This window comes from Geotrypetes seraphini, chromosome 14 (genome assembly GCF_902459505.1).
Source record: "Geotrypetes seraphini chromosome 14, aGeoSer1.1, whole genome shotgun sequence".
Lineage (NCBI taxonomy): Eukaryota > Metazoa > Chordata > Amphibia > Gymnophiona > Dermophiidae > Geotrypetes > Geotrypetes seraphini.
The window spans coordinates 67,532,714-67,549,229 of NC_047097.1; the positions used below are offsets into that span (position 1 = coordinate 67,532,714).

General features: G+C 43.6%; 1 protein-coding gene across 4 annotated transcripts in view; it reads left to right on the forward strand.

Annotated features, from left to right (window-relative positions):
- The window catches only part of LOC117348212 (F-actin-capping protein subunit alpha-1-like), a 46,525-nt gene extending 30,009 nt beyond the window's left edge, over nt 1-16,516 (forward strand). Inside the window, exons 1-2 of one of the 4 annotated variants that reach the window (XM_033919990.1) lie at nt 651-767; nt 15,493-16,516. In XM_033919990.1, coding sequence (XP_033775881.1) covers nt 15,494-16,447 — 954 coding nt within the window. In that variant the 5' untranslated portion in view covers nt 651-767; nt 15,493 and the 3' untranslated portion in view covers nt 16,448-16,516. Of the gene's footprint in view, nt 1-650; nt 768-1,284; nt 1,365-3,932; nt 3,968-15,492 lie in introns of those variants that run through there. The other 3 variants (XM_033919988.1, XM_033919991.1, XM_033919989.1) reach the window with 3 other exon arrangements.

The following is a 16,516-nucleotide window of genomic DNA, read 5'->3' on the forward strand; positions in this document are numbered from 1 at the left end:
CAGCGCCCAGGGCGCCTTCTCTTTCCCCATACCTTTTTAAAGTTCTCCAGCTTGAGCAGTGTGCTGCCCAGGTCGGTGTCGGCTCCCATTTGATGTCACTTCCTAGGGCGCGGGTCCCAGAAGCGACATCAGAGAGAGCGCCAAAAAGGTACGGGGGAAAGGCAGGAGCGCATGTGAGCGGGGAGCGGGCGAGCGAGTGATCGGGCAAAAGGTGGGAGGGGGGGAGATATGATAAAGATGTTTAAATACCTATGTGGGAGTCTTTTTCAACTGAAAGGAAACTCTGCAATTGAGGGGGCATAGGCTGAAGATGAAAAAGGACAGAGTCAGGAGTAACCTGAGGAAATACTTCTTCATGGAAAGGGTGGTAAATGTGTGGAATGGCCACTCGGTGGAAGTAGTGGAGATGAAAACTGTATCTGAATTCAAGAAAGCTTGGGACAAGTACATAGGATCTCCAAAGTAGAGGAAAGGCTACCAGATGGCATAGATTGGCAGACTGAATATGCCATATCTGCCGTCACCTTTCCCTGTTTCTATCTCAAGTTCTAATAGACCAATCATTGTAGTGAAAATCAAGGTCAACCTTCCCTCATAGTTAGAGGTGTGGTTGATGGGGAAGAAAGAAAAACCAAAATGGCAGGTCACCCTCCTTCAGCCAGGTGTTGGGGAGACAAAGAATATTGGCCCTGCTGTTAAGTTAAATTAAATTAATTATAAATCTTCTGAGACTCTTGAGCACACATTTAGCAGATCTATCTGGCAAGGTAATGGAGACCTATCAAGCATAGATGGCTGACAAGGGAAGGCCTTATAAGGTTTGATTTTAGGAAGAGGATGACTTTGGTAGGAGAATCACCTTCAGACTCGGACGACTTCAACAAAATATTTCATACGCATGAAAAAGGGAGATATTGCTACTAATACTCTTACACAGGATCTGCACAGGCCATAGGGGAACATTTTAGAAATAGAGCTCAAAATTCAATGCTGAAAATAATCAGTGCTGAACGGTTAACTATAATGGGCATTCTGGGACTGGTGCCTTTTATAAAATACCGCATAGCACTGGGATTCACATTCAACTTTGATTTCCCCAAAAGTGGCATAGTGAGGGGGGGGGGTTTCCCCTGTCCGCAGTCTTCCTCAGGGTAATGGCACCCTCCTGCTCTCCACCCCCTTCCCACGCCTCCCTTTCCTCCCCCCGGTACCTTCGGCACGAGGAGCCACGAACCTGCTGCTCGCATCAACTTCGGCGCTCTGTCTGACTTCACTTCCGGGACCCGCGCCTAGGACGTCAGAGAGAGTGCTAAAGCCGAGGCGAGCAGCAAGTTCGTGGCTGCTCACACCAAAGACAAAAAAAGGTATGAGGAAGAGAGTGGGAGAGGGGCCCCACCGCCGCAGGTGCCACTCGCACCGCTATGCCACGGCTCCCAAATTCTATAACACTGCGTGCATTTGAAGGGAATGATCTTGGCTCGCCCAGGACCTTCCCGTGTCCACGCCCCTTTGCAGATCTGCACAGAAACGCTTTTGTGCTGTTCGGTAAACGGGTGCGTGTGTTTTTGGGTGGATCTGCCTTTTCTGCTCCATTACGGCACCATGCAGCTGGCAATTCAGAGAAGCACTATAGACAGAATTTTCCCCCCATATGTTTAACACATGATCTAAGCAGACTCTGAAGTTAATGAGCAGCAGAACATTTCAGGCATTTGACAAAACTGCAAAGGAAATAACTTGATTTTGCTGTCGTCTTTGTCTAGATTTTATTATTCCTAGAGTTTTAGTTGCCATAGCACTGAGGCTTTCCTCGTTTTGGTAGGTTCAACTAAGATTCTGGACTAGGTGGTAATCTTCCAGGTGCACCTTGTTACCTTCAGCAATGATGATGTCACTGTGTTTATAGAAATTTTTTAAAAAAGTACAGACTACGCCTGAAATGGAATAAAAACAAAACTTTGCTCAGATGGGGGATTACGTCAAGGAATTGTTATCTGGATGGGAACATATGGAAGAAGTAGGAAAGCAGGGAGCAAAACTGAAAGGAGCGATTGTAAGGGCAACAAGCCATTGATAAGGAAAGTAAGGAAAAGGAAAACAAGGTGGCTCTCAGAAGTAGTAGTTGAGAAGGTAAGGAAAAAGTGGTTAGATTTCATAAACTACAGAAGATTGCAATTGCAGAAGGAGGAAGAGAGGCAAAAATATCTGGGAAAGTTAAGAGAGGCTGGTCAAGTGGTCAGGAAAGCAAAGATGCAAATGGAAGAAAAAAATAGCTGACACAGTAAAAGGGGGGAACAAGATATTTTTTTAGATATATTAGTGATAGGAAAAAAAAGGCAAAAGTGGCAATGTGAGATTCATAGGTGAAGGGAAAACATATGTAGAAGCTGATAAAGATAAGGCTGAATTGCTTAGCAAATATTTCTTAACAAAATATTTCTTAATATTTTTGAATTGCTTAACAAATATTGGTAACAACACTAGATGAACTAAAAAGGGGAATGGACGAAAACAAAACATCACGTGTGGTTTCTTTGGATGTGTCTTTGGCATTTGACACAGTGGATGTTCATATTTTGCTACAAACTGATGGAGATAGGAATTGGAGGAGGAGTTTTACAATGGTTTGTGTCATAATTCCAAGATCAAGCAATAAAAATACAGAGTAATGGTCATTTATCTGATACTAGATCTGTGTCAAAAGGTGTTCCACAAGGGTCGACCCTATTCCTTATAACATTTTTGTCAGTGATATTGCTGAAGGGCTGTCAGGTAAGATTTGCCTCTTTGTGGATGATACCAAAATCTGCTATAGAGTAGACACCCCTGATGGTGTGAATAACGTGAGGAATGACCTAGCAAAGCTTGAAGAATGGTCTGAAATTTGACAGCTAGAATTTAATGCTAAGAAATGCATTTGGGCTGCAAATATCCAAGGGAATGGTACAGTTTAGGGGAGGGTGGTAGATGCATGGAACAGTCTCCCGGAAGAGGTGGTGGAGACAGAGACTGTGTCTGAATTTAAAAAAGCCTGGGATAGACAGGTGGGATCTCTTAGAGAGAGGAAGAGATAATGGTTACTGTGGATGGGCAAACTGGATGGGCCATTTGGCCTTTATCTGCCATCATGTTTCTATGTTTCTATTAAAACAGCAAACAGAGTATTAATGAAATAACATATTTTTTTTCATAATGAAATAAAATATTTTGAACCGCCCTAATTTAATACTTGAAGGAGTTTCTCTGAGACTAGAGAATTTCATTTGTGATGTATGGATGCAAGACATTTGTTCAAGCCAGGGTCATGGGGTATAGTATTACTGGATTTCGGAACTGTCACAGCTGCGTTTTGCTTCCTGAGGGACTCATGGGTCTCTAGAGACTGCTGAAAACCCCAAATTTAAATAGGCTGAAATTCCTGACAGCTCTTCCCGTGCTTATAGTATATCCCATTTTGACATACGAGCAGTAGATCTACCTGCACAGAGCCTCGTTTTGTGATGACAAAGGTTAACTTTGCATATTATAAGAAGGTTCGCCTCGAAACCTTAATGAGAATTTCAGTGAATGCAAAACTGCACGAATCCAGGACTGCAACACCTCTCCAATTAGACCTCCATTGGATGCTTATTATTGACCCAGTTGCGACTCTTAACAATGCAGTAGAGTCTCCAGACTGCATAAAATGCTTTTGAAAAGACAACTTGACAGCTACCCTGCAGTGAAAAGTGTGTAAGGGGAGGGGTCAAGTCCCATGGGAGAACCTTGAAACGAAGACTTAACAGTCTGAGTTAAATAACTGCTGTTTGTGACCCTCACCTTGAATGTCACCGCGCTCGTTCCTTTTTCAGGAGTGCGCCGGGTTTAGTTTGTTTTTTTTTTTTAAAAAAAAAATACTGCATCACTATGGCAACCTTTCCGACAAGGTTATGTGAGTAAAGCAGCAGCGGTGAAGATGAGTTAAAAGGTCAGTGCTGAAGAGAAGGAGGGCATTGAGGGAGTATTTAACAAGTCCCGGTAGAGTTGGCATTTGAAAGCCACGCCGAGGGGCTGAGCCGCCCCTTTTCAGGGTAGCTGAAGAAGAACGAATCTGTGAGTTAGTACACAGTACTGAATCCTTAAGCTGACAGCTGAAAAATACAGTGGATAGGTGGATAGGAAACCTTATGTATTCAGTTCCGTAGCTCTTAACTCTTACGATCGCACGGTGTCAGCTCAAAAGCGCGCCGGGACAAAGGCGCACGCAGACAACTGAGCGCAGCGTGGAGGTGCGCGCCAAAGAAATTGACTGTTTTAAAGGGCTCTGACAGGGGGTGTGGGGGGGGACCCCCCCCACTTACTTTATACAGATCGCACCGCGTTGTGGGGGCGTTGTGGGGGGTTTTGTAACCCCTCCACATTTTACTGAAAACTTAACTTTTTCCCTAAAAAACAGGGAAACAGTTAAGTTTCCAGTATAATGAGGGGGGTTACAACCCCCCAAACCCCCCACAACGCCGCCGCGATCTGTATTAAGTAAAGTGGGGGGGGGGGTTCCCCGACAAAACCCCCCGTTGGAGCCCCTAAAAACACTCTTTTTGTTCGGCGCACGCTTCCGTCTTGCGCTCAGTTGTCGGTGCGCGCCTTGTCTTCGGCGGTTTTGTCTATGAACCCGATGATACACATAGGTTTGCACAGGCCTCGGTGCAGAGTATGTTAATTGCAGGAAACCTGCTATGATTCCGCGTCCTTCCTTACTCTCTATTACCCATACAATTACTGAAATGATTGAACTTTCAAGTTTATTTATGGCTTGATATACCGCCCATCACATGTACCTGGACGGTTTACAATATTAAAAATTAGAAAAATCTAATAAAATTTAAGATTTAATTGAAATAAAGTAAGAGGAGGGCAAAACTAAAATGATGACAAATTAAGACTTATTAGAGACGAAAGGTACTGTGGGATAGGGAAGTTTTAATTACAATATGTAAATAAAGATAAAAAGGAAGGATAGAGGGATAGGGAATAACGAGTGGGAGACAGAGATGGCGCTTCTTAAAAACTTTTTTCCCCCCCCCACTTATTGATATACATCTTTAAAAAGAAATGTTTTAAGATTCGTTTTAAATTTATTTAGGGAATTTTCATTGCGGAGATAAAGTGGCATTGAATTCCAGAGCGAGGATGCGACTACAGAAAAAAATGTAATTTCTTGGGCCCTTGATTGAGGGTACTGTCAATAAGTTTTGATTCGTAGATCTAAGGACACCTAGGAGGGGTGTGTGGAATGAGATATTTGTCTAGGAAAACAGGAAGGTGGGAGGTCTTAATTGTAAAAGTTAGAAGAAGAATTTTGTATGTAGTTCGGTGAGAGACTGGTAACCAGTGAAACTCTAGAAGAAGCGGGGTAACGTGATCATATTTTTTGGCCTTATAGATAAGTTTGATTGCGATATTTTGGATTAGTTGTAGTCTGAGGGTTTCTTTTTGAGTTATGCCATTGCATCGAAGGTTGGATTTTGGAACTCAGGTTAAAACTGAGTTCAGGAAAAACAAAATTATTTTTTGCTTTGCCCCGTCTGAGTGCTTAAGAGGACACTATTATTATCAAGACTGTGCAACATCCAGTTTGTTGTACGATCAAAATATTGGGAGTTGCATTGGATCAGAATTTGACTTTGCAGAAACAAGTGGATACGGTAATCCGCAGGGCTTTCCATACTTTATGGAGATTACGGACAGTTAGAGCTTATTTTGATATCACTGCATTTAAGTTGCTGGTCCAGTTCTTGGTATTGGACACCTAGATTACTGTAATATAGTTTATCTAGCAGGGATAAAGAAGAATATTTCCAGATTACGACTCATACAGAACACAGCGGTGAGACTAATTTATGGTCTGAAAAAATATGATCACGTATCTCCCTTTTATCGCAAATTACATTGGCTACCTATGGAGACCCGTATCATTTTCCAATTTGGTTGCATTTACTATAGAATTATAACTGGTCAGGCACCCTCAAACCTGTTAGATGTATTTATTTGTTTATTAAAAAATTGATATACCGCATCCAACTGACATACATAGAACCTTGTTTCCCTCCGATTGTCACATATAACACACATATCAAGACAACATCGTTAATCATCCCCGCAAAGCTCGTGCGCTTTTCGTTTACCCTTCAGCGAAGGGATGTACATTTAAAAGATATCACAAACGAACATTGCCTTACCAGGCTACCCTCTGGGACAAAGATTTTAAGCAATTATTCTTCCTATCCATGTCATACTTGGATTTTCGAAGGCATTTGAAGACATTTGTTTTCTAGATTTCTGGGTAACTAATTTCGAGTTTTATTTGTGACTGCATGGATCCTATATAAGTTGATTTTATGTTATGTTTGCAGTCACTGACTGTATGGTCCTCTTCTGGTGCATCATTAATGCAAGAGTTATATCACTGCCTTGGCTACTTGCCCTTTAACACAAAGGGTGATACAAAAAGCCAGGTCATCTCCCCCTATGCTCCCCTCCCCCATGATCTCCGCTCATTGGGCAAGCCCCTCTTATCTGTACCCTTCTCTTCCACTGTCAACTCCAGACTCCGTCCCTTCTTTCTTGCAGCGCCGTTGCCTGGAACAGGCTGCCTGAATTAATACGTCGTGCAAATAGCTTGTGCCAGGAATCAATACAACCTACACAAAGTTAGATAGCGTAACACACAGATCCCAGAGTGGACCGCCCCCCTTATTATGCCATTTTCTATGTTTTTCTTTTGGACATGTTGGTACAAAAAGACAGAAGCACTGAGGACAAAAACATCTAAAAAATGGCCATTTTCAAAACAAAAACATAGACATCCGATGTGTGGCAACAGCCAAAACAGCAAACAAGATGCTAGGAATTATTAAAAAAAAGGATCGCTAACAAGACGAAGAATGTTATAATGCCCCTGTATTGCTCCATGGTGCGACCTCATCTAGAGTACTGCATTCAATTCTGGTCTCCTTATGTCAAGAAAGATATAGTGGTGCTAGAAAAGGTTCAAAGAAGAGCGGCCAAGATGATAAAGGGAATGGAACTTCTCTCGTATGAGGAAAGACTAAAACGGTTAGGGCTCTTCAGCTTGGAAAAGAGACGGCTGAGGGGAGATAGGATTGAAGTCTACAAAATCCTGAGTGATTAGAACGGGTACAAGTGGATCGGTTTTTCACTCCGTCAAAAATTACAAAGACTAGGGGACACTCAAAGTTACAGGGAAATACTTTTAAAACCAATAGGAGGAAATATTTTTTCACTCAGAGAATATTTATGCTCTGGAACACATTTCCAGAGGTTGTGGTAAGAGCGGATAGCGTAGCTGGTTTTAAGAAAGGTTTGGACAAGTTCCTGGAGGAAAAGTCTGTTATTGAGAAAAACATGAGGGAAGCCACTGCTTGCCCTGGATCAGTAGCATGGAATGTTGCTACTCCTTGGGGTTCCGGAATCTTTTGTTACTCTTTAGGATTCTGAATGGAATGTTGCTACTCTTTGCAGTTCCGGAATCTTGCTATTCTATGAGATTCTGCCTGGAATCTTGATACTCTTTGGGATTTTAGAATCTTTTGTTACTCTCTGGGATTCTGGAATGTTGCTACTCTTTGGGTTTTGGCCAGGTACCACGGACCTGGATTGGCCACCGTGAGAACGGGCTACTGAGCTTGATGGATCATTGGTCTGACCCAGTAAGGCTATTCTTATGTTCTTATGAAAATGGTCAAGTTCACGACTAGGTTCTTGTGCACGTTTCGCAAAATGTCCAAACTCGGATCTGAACATCATATTGAAAGTGCCCCTCTTTGCTATTTCATTTAGAACATAAAGCAAAGGGCCACAGGGAATGCCATTTAAATGAAAGAACTAAGCAATGAGATCATTTTCTAGAGGAAAACTTAGACGGTGCTTTTCTTACACAAGGACGATGAGAAACCCACGAAACACTCAGATAACAACTGTTCACCCTAAATCAGTTCTAATATGTGTAAGATATAAACAACAGCTGAATCCAACTTTTTCCTGGTGGCTGTTTATTTTATAGAACATTTGTATATTTAGTCTAGCTTCTGGATTTGGAGAAAAATCATATGTGCACTAAAACCCTTCGGTAGGACCCAGTCAGGCTTGTCCAGCAGATGGTGCCTCATATGCTTTGTCTCCGCATCCATATGGAACAACCAACCCTGTGTCAAGCAGGGCTAACAGTTCCTTCCCAGCAATGTCAAATCCGGAAACTCATTCATGTATAAACAGAGATCAGCAACGTGTGACCACTGAATATCCATTTTTGTCCTTTCAAACTGTTGTTACTTTAGAAACCATAGAAAAAAAAAAGAGAAAAAATGAAGGCAGAAAAGACCATATGGCCCATCCAGCCTGCCCATCCATACCATCTGCTATCCATTCCTCTCCCTTAGGGATCTAATGTACTTGTCCCAAACTTCCTTGAATTTAATCACCACCCCCTCCACTGGGAGGCTGTTCCAAGCATTCACCATCTTTTCCACGGAAAAGTATTTTCTGAGGTCATTTCGGAGTTCTGTCCCCTTTCACCTTCATCCTATGCCCCTTTATTACAGAGTTTGAATTCAATTGAAAGAGACTTGGCTCTTGTGTATTTAGGGTTACCAGATGTACGGATTTCCAAGAACATGTCTGCCTTTTGTGGGTCCGGACGGCTTTTTAATACCCGGCACTTTGTCTTGGTTTTGAGAAGCTTCCAACAACTGGATGGCCCTGGGTCTATGGGTCTGGATTTTCCATTTGGAAAATCTGGTACCCCTATGTGTATTTTATGCCACAGAGATAATTAAAGTTCAAATTCAAGTTTATTCGTTCTTAATGAATCGCTTATTTAGATTGCTAAGCGATGTACAACATAATATAAATGTACAGATAAAATATTGTACAAAATGACTTTTATATTGTGGGTTAAAACTTACAAGAATTGTGTAGGAAAATGGGGAGAAAGTTACAATGTTTAAATAGGAGAGAAAGAAGAACATAAAAGGAATGAACAAAAAGGGGGGTAATTTTGGCTACTTAAATAAAAAAATTCTTAATTAGAAAGCTAGGAATCATATGCATCTTTAAAAAGATATGTTTTTAAGGTTTTTTTTAAATAAGGTTAAATCTTTTAATTCTCTAATGTATTGAGGTAGAAGGTTCCATGATTGGGGGGCCATTACAGAAAACATGTCATGCCGTCTAATTCCTATAACTTTCATCGAGAGAACGGAAAGAAGATTGTGGGAAGTCGAGCGGAGAGATCGTGAAGTGCTGTATGGGATTAACCACCTATTAATAAATTGTGGTTCATTATAACTCAAAGCTTTAAAAACTAAAAACAGTAATTTAAAAGTAATGCGGTGGTTTACCGGAAGCCAATGGGATTTAATCAACAGAGTGGTAACATGATCATATTTTTTCGCATTGTGGATCAGTTTCACGGCAGTATTTTGGATTAATTGCAGCCTTCTTTTTTCTTTTTGAATGATATTAAGAAGGAGGGAGTTACAATAGTCTATTTTGGATATTACCAAGGATATTACCATCTCTATCTTATCTCCCCTATCCCACCTTTCTTGCAAAACATACATATTGAAATGTTTAAGTTCGTCACCATACGCTTTATGACAAAGCCTAGGTGTGAGACCCAGAAGTGATGTGATAGAGCACCGACACCAACGTGGACAGCAAGTTCGTGATGCTGTTCACGCTGAGAAAATTAAAGAGGTTATAAGGAGCAGGAGAGGCATATGGGTGCCAGCGCCCCCAGCAAGATGGCACCTGGGGCGGACCTCCCCCCCCCTTACTATGCCACTGGCCGAGGCTGTGTCCAGGGACTTGGTCTGTTTTCAGCTATGGTTGATATAGCTGGTCCGCGCCAATACGTATTGGCTGACTGGCTAAAGAATAAACAGCTAAAGATCCAATGGACCTTTTACTTAAGTGGATCTATCTGGCCACTAAACTTAGCCGGTTAGCCAGTGAAAATTGGCATGGACCAGCTATAGCCAGTGACTGGGCTTGCTGCTGACCAGGATATACCTAAGAATAGCCTTACTGGGTCAGACCAATGGTCCATCTGGCCCAGGAGCCCGGTCTCCAGGTCCCCAGTACCCAGCCCAAACCCAAGGGGTAGCAACATTCCATGCTACCCATCCAGGGCAAGCAGTGGCTTCCTCCCATGTCTTCCTCAATGACAGTCTATGGACATTTCCTCCAGGAAGTTGTCCAAACCTTTCCTAAAACCAGCTCCTTCTCTTTGTTTGTGCCTTATTTGTCAGGCTCAACAACCAACGGAATTATTACCGTGCTTGACAAAAGTTCCGTTTCCTCAGACTACCTAGCTCCCCCCCTCATGTCCCTGCAGTAGTAGCTTCTGTTGTCATGGCAACTGAGACCTTGTTTTCAATTGAGTGATGCTGTAGTGAGTAGCAGCAAAGCTATTAGCCAGGTAACATCTCTTCATCTTACCTCTGTGTGCACTGGTTTACCTTGTACAGCTGCTTTTCAGTTCCTCTGCGTGCAAAGAGCCTCTCCCATGCACTCAATGGACATTTGCAAAGATTACAGTGGGCTAAAGCGACCTAGATAAGACAGGTAACATACATGACCCCCCACTCCCACCCCCCTCCTTCTGAGACAGCAGGGAATGAAAAATGAGAAATGATTTTAGGGTGTTCATAGGACTGTTGTTTAAATAGCAAAGAATACAAGCCTGATTTTCATGGCAGCTAGGGAGTTTGTTCCCATCTCGGGATTTACATTATCATTGATTTCTCTCTTTTAATAATCTTAAGACAAGCCCCATTCCCAGTTGGCTGGATTTTGCCACGCCCAGGTAAGTGACACTATTTCAGCAGTCGTGCAACAGGCAGTGGCGTACGTAGTGTATTTGACTCCCGGAGGCTGATCAGTTTTTAACACTCCCCCTCCTCTATATAAAAAATTATTTTTCAGTAATAATCCACGAGCCACACAACAAGGGTGCACCTCGGAAAAGGCAGCATCTTAAATACTGCAGTGAGCACTAGAACACCAACACACGCAATATAAAACTAAACAAGCCAGATTAATACAGATCGATCCTGCACAGTCAGTGCTCAAAGAAAACCATGTCCTTTTCCTACACACAGAACACAGATACACCTTCACCCGGTAATAATCACAAACTATAAATGGAAATATGTAGACAGAAGTTAAACTGAACAGCCAAGAAGCCAGATTCTGCATGCAGTGAAACACCACAGAAATAGTGGCACATGTCCCCTAATACTGTGCAAAATATAAAGATATCAGATGTAAATTTGAAAAAAAAATGGAGAAATAGCAATCGTCACTTCACAAATTAACAAATAGAAATGAAACAAAAAATGGAAAATCAGAACATATCATTTTATTGGACTAATCCATTTTTCAACTAGTTTTCGTACTTACAAGTGAAGGGCCTGTTCTGCTTTTGATGTCTCAACGCGGTCCTCTCTCTCCCTAGTCCCAACGCGCCCTTCTCTCTCCCTCCCTCCATTCTGTGCCTCAAGTACGTGCTTTCCTCTGGCGGGTGTTTACCTTCCGGCTCCCTCCTCCCTGTCAAAGTTGTTTCTCTGCACAAAGCTTTGGGCGGCAGCTCCTATGCGCATCACGCGGCTGAGCCAGAAGCCTTCCCTCTGATGTCGACGAGCACAATATCTGCCCCATTAAAAAAAAAAAAAAAAAAAGCCCCAACTGCTGAGCGACAAGAGGCTGCTTTGGGGCTTCCTCTGCCACTCGGCTGTTCGGACTTCCCCAAACCGGTTCTGCGCATGCGTCCAAGTCACTCTCAGAGCGAATGGCCCAACGGGATTATGGCGAACCTCCAGGTAAATCATTTGCATCGCTGCTCCACAATCGGCTAAAAAAAAAAATCAGCCAACAGCAAATCGCACGGTCTAAAACATACTCAGGAGTAAGGAAAGTGGGACATTGAAGTAAATTTCTTTGCCTTGATTAAAAAACACATTCTGTTCTCGTTTAATGCCTGCTCTGCCATCACCTATGCAATAGGTTCTTACATTGTTTGGGGTCTGAGGGTTGAGTGTAGCTTCCGCATTTCCGTCAGGAATAAATTTAAAAGATATATCCAGGCCTGAATTTCCCAATGGGAGAAAGTAGGCCGATGTCCAGGGGGAAGGGCTGAATAGACAACCTTCTCCTTTGTCACTCACAATGGTATTATTTTCCCAAAAGAGCACCCAAATCAATGTTCTCTCTAAATTGTTCTAGGGTACATGGGGGTACACCCTGTACCTACATCCCTCATCATCTGCCTTTTCTTCCTTCACAGCTGTTACGTAAGGTGCAACACATTTTAATAATAATAATAACTTTATTCTTCTATACCGCCACAATCTTGCGACTTCTAGGCGGTTTACAATCAAGATAGCTGGACATTCAGTGAAATACAATAAGCAGATATTCAGAGGAAATACAATACAATAATCATGAGCAAGATTTTCAAAGCTCAGCATTTCCCAGGACCAGAACTTTCTCATTCCTCTTTGCAGGGAAAATGCTTGACAAGCGCCGTTACCTGCACATCCATAGACAGTGCTACTTTTGAGCAAGTATTTACGGAGACGTGGGATACCCACCCCAGGAGAAAAGTAACCAAGGGTCTCTCGTACGAAGAGAGACTGAACAAATTGCAGCTCTACACTCTTGAGGAACATAGGAAGAGGGGAGACATGATCGAAACATTTAAGTACCTCACGGGACGTGTCGAAGTGGAAGATGATATTTTCTTTCTCAAGGGACCCTCGGCCACAAGAGGGCACCCGCTCAAACTCAGGGGCGGAAAATTTCATGGCGACACCAGAAAGTATTTCTTCACAGAGAGAGTGGTTGATCATTGGAACAAGCTTTCAGTGCAGGTGATCGAGGCAGACAGCGTGCCAGACTTTAAGAATAAATGGGATACCCATGTGGGATCCCTATGAGGGTCAAGATAAGGAAATTGGGTCATTAGGGCATAGACAGGGGGTGGGTAAGCAGAGTGGGCAGACTTGATGGGCTGTAGCCCTTTTCTGCCGTCATCTTCTATGTTTCTACGTTAATATTCAGAAGCACTGATCCGGTAACAGTGTCTGCTGTCTGGAGAAGTGCTGTTGACTGGGATATTCAGAAGAGTTGTCCATTTAGGTTGGTCATTTTATAAACTGGTGCTAAGATTTAGATGCCCCAATGCCCTGTGCTTACTGCCAATTCTATAACAGCTTTTAGGCGCCAAGATTCTGTTATAGAATGCTAGCATAAATTTGCACCCTCATCTCCGCCCCCAATTCTGCCTGCCGCACACACCCCCTTCCCTTCCCCCGTACCTCTGGTTGAAGTTGTTGCTCACGGCGGTCAACGTGCTCTTTGCGGCCCCGGAAGTGACATCAGCAGGCACCCGGAAGTGACATCAGCAGGAGAGCCGATGGGGTCGCAAGGAGCACATTGTTGACTGCTGTGAACAACTTCTTCAACTAGAGGTACGGGGGAAGGGAAGGAGGTCGTGTGCATGGAGGGGAGGAATGGGAAGAGGCAAGGCAGAGAAGAGAAGGGGTGTCGGTGCCCCCACTAACACAGCGCCCAGGGTGGACCGCCCTCCTCGCTCCCCCCTTACAACATCACTGCATGTGTGCCTAATTTGGGTGACAGCCTTGCCACCAGGTTTCAGCAGCTGTAAGTCTGGCGCCTAAAGTTAGATATAGGAATCAGCACTGTACGTTATTCTTTACAGGGCATGCACCCTTTATAAATTCATACATAGGAGAGGGAAAGAGAAGGAGGAGATGGTACACAGGGATGGAGGGGAAAGGGAGGGAGAGGAAGGACATGGTGCACAGGGATGGAGGGGAAAGGGAGGGAGAGGAAGGACATGGTGCACAGGGATGGAGGGGAAAGGGAGGGAGAGGAAGGACATGGTGCACAGGGATGGAGGGGAAATGGAGGGAGAGGAAGGACATGGTACACAGGGATGGAGGGGAAAGGGAGGTTAGAGGAAGGACATGGTGCACAGGGATGGAGGGGAAAGGGAGGGAGAAGAAGGACATGGTGCACAGGGATGGTGGGGAAAGGGAGGGATAGGAAGTACATGGTACACAGGGATGGAGGGGAAAGGAAGGGAGAGGAAGGACATGGTGCACAGGGATGGGAAGGTTGGGGAAGGGAAGAGAGATGGAAGAAATGCTGTTTATGAATAGATGGGAATAGGGGTGAAGAAAGAGGGAGGAGATGGTACACATTGATGGTGGGGAAGGGCAGAGAGAGGGAGGAAATGGAAAAGTAGATAGATCTGAGGAGGAGGCAGAAAAATGGAAGAAAATTGAGTATTGAAAGTTAATGCCAAAGATGGATATAGGTATGATCCAAACAAACTGGGGATTTAAATGTACTGTCCAATTTCGACAGAGGCAAAAAATTCAAATAGAACAAAACAACGTTTTTGTTGTTTTTTTGTTCTATTTGAAAGATGGATGTAGGGAAGAAAGTGAAGGATAAGAAGGCCATGGAAACAGAGTTAAAAGCACAGACAGAAGGAAGTGCAACCAGAGACTTGGAAAAGATGAGCAGAAAAATAAAATCACCAGCCAACAAAGGTAAGAAAAGTGATTTTATTTTAAATTTAGTGATTGAGAAATGTGGCAGTTTTCAGAATTTACATCTGCTGTCTATATTTTGCACTGTTCAGGAAGAAATACATTGCTTTCTATTTCTCTGGTGTTGTACTGCATGCAGAGTCTGGCATCTTAGGGTTTCGTTTGTGTATATTAGGGCTTTTAGTCTGTGGTCCTGTATTTGCATAGGGTTTATTTGTGTTCTGCACGTGTGACCAAGGCCAGGTGTTCTGGTAGGAATGAATGTTGAGAAGCATTATTGGTGTCATGGCCCCAAGCAGGAAGATATTTGTCAGCAGTTTGTCTGGATTTTGGAAGGCCCTGAGCGCGGAGCCATGTCGGCGTGATGACATCACATGCATGCATGAGCGTGATGTCATTGCGTCGATGTCCACACATGCACAGAGGCCCACTAGCCGTGGGCTGGAGCTGGGTGAAGGGGACACGAGGTTAGTGTGGGGGTGGAGCTGGGGATGGAATGGGGCCAGAGCCTGGGCTGGGGCAGGGCCTGGTGTCCTCTTTTTTTTTTTAAGAGGAAATCTGGTAACCCTATCTGAATGACATATGTGCATGATAAAAGTTGGGTTCAGAACTTTTCAGCACCTCCTCGTATAGTATCTGTGTCTCAATTGTGATTCTTGGTTTTGATGACACCTATTTTATGCAATGATAATACCATTTATTGTTCAATAATAAAGATAATCTTTGAATGTAACGCGCTTTGAACTAGACGGTATAGCAAGATATAAGTACTGATATTAAATTAAATTATTAGTCAATAAATCTGACAGAATACATTTAAAAGGAACATTTTCTTGTATTTTCTCCACAGGATGCTGAACTCTGTGTGTGCGTTACCCGAGGCCAGGGAAAAACCCAAAGAATCTACAGACAAGCATCATTTAGCGAAAGAAAGCAGGGTTCAGGCAGTGCGCAGTTTGCTAAAGCAGGCTTTCCCGGGGGAGTTCAGTTGCGTTTTCAGTGATATCCGTTTGTTGATTAACGATGACTTCTTCATGCGGAAAGAAGCCTCCCAAGCTTGTGCCATTCACAACAAGGACAGCTTCACTCCGGTCAAGGTTGAAAAGTACGGCTGCGAAGTATTGCTCACGCATCACAATGACCTGGGAGATAGCCGATTCTTCGACCCTCAAGCCAAACTGTCTTTCAAGTATGACCACTTGAGCAAAGAGGCTAGTGATTTCCAGCCCTACCCCAGGAGGGAGGGCAAGGAAGACAGTGGCGACAGGGGCAATTATGATGAGGAGACGGATGTGGAGTCATGGAGGAGCAATTTCCAAAGTGCTCTGAAGAGCTATGTCAAGAGTCACTTCCGCTCAGGAGTGTGCAGCATTTTCCAGAAAATTTTGAATGGCAGGAACATTTTCGTAGCTTGCATGGAATGCCACGTGCACAAGCCCTCGGCTTTCTGGAATGGCATTTGGAGGTCCGAATGGATTTTCCCCCTGACCTTCCCAGTCACCCGAGTCACAGGGAGCATCACCGTGCAAGCACATTACTTCGAAGAAGGCAATATCCACTTAACAGTCTGCAAAGGCATTGAGGAGACCTTGCATCTCAATAATAAAGCTGAAGCCTCAAAAGGGTTTGCGCAGATGGTGGAAGAAGCGGACAGCCACCTCCAGAACGCCCTGATGGAAGAGTACGGAAAGATATCCGACCAGGTACTGAAAACAATCCGTCGGCAGCTTCCCATCACTCACTGCATCCTTGACTGGAACAAAATGCTGGCCTCTAAAGTCCTGGAAACCGATTTTGTGCACTGAAAAATAATTCTTATATTCTGAAGCTAACAAATATCCGAATAAAGCATCTTAGAAGAGTGTAACCCGTTG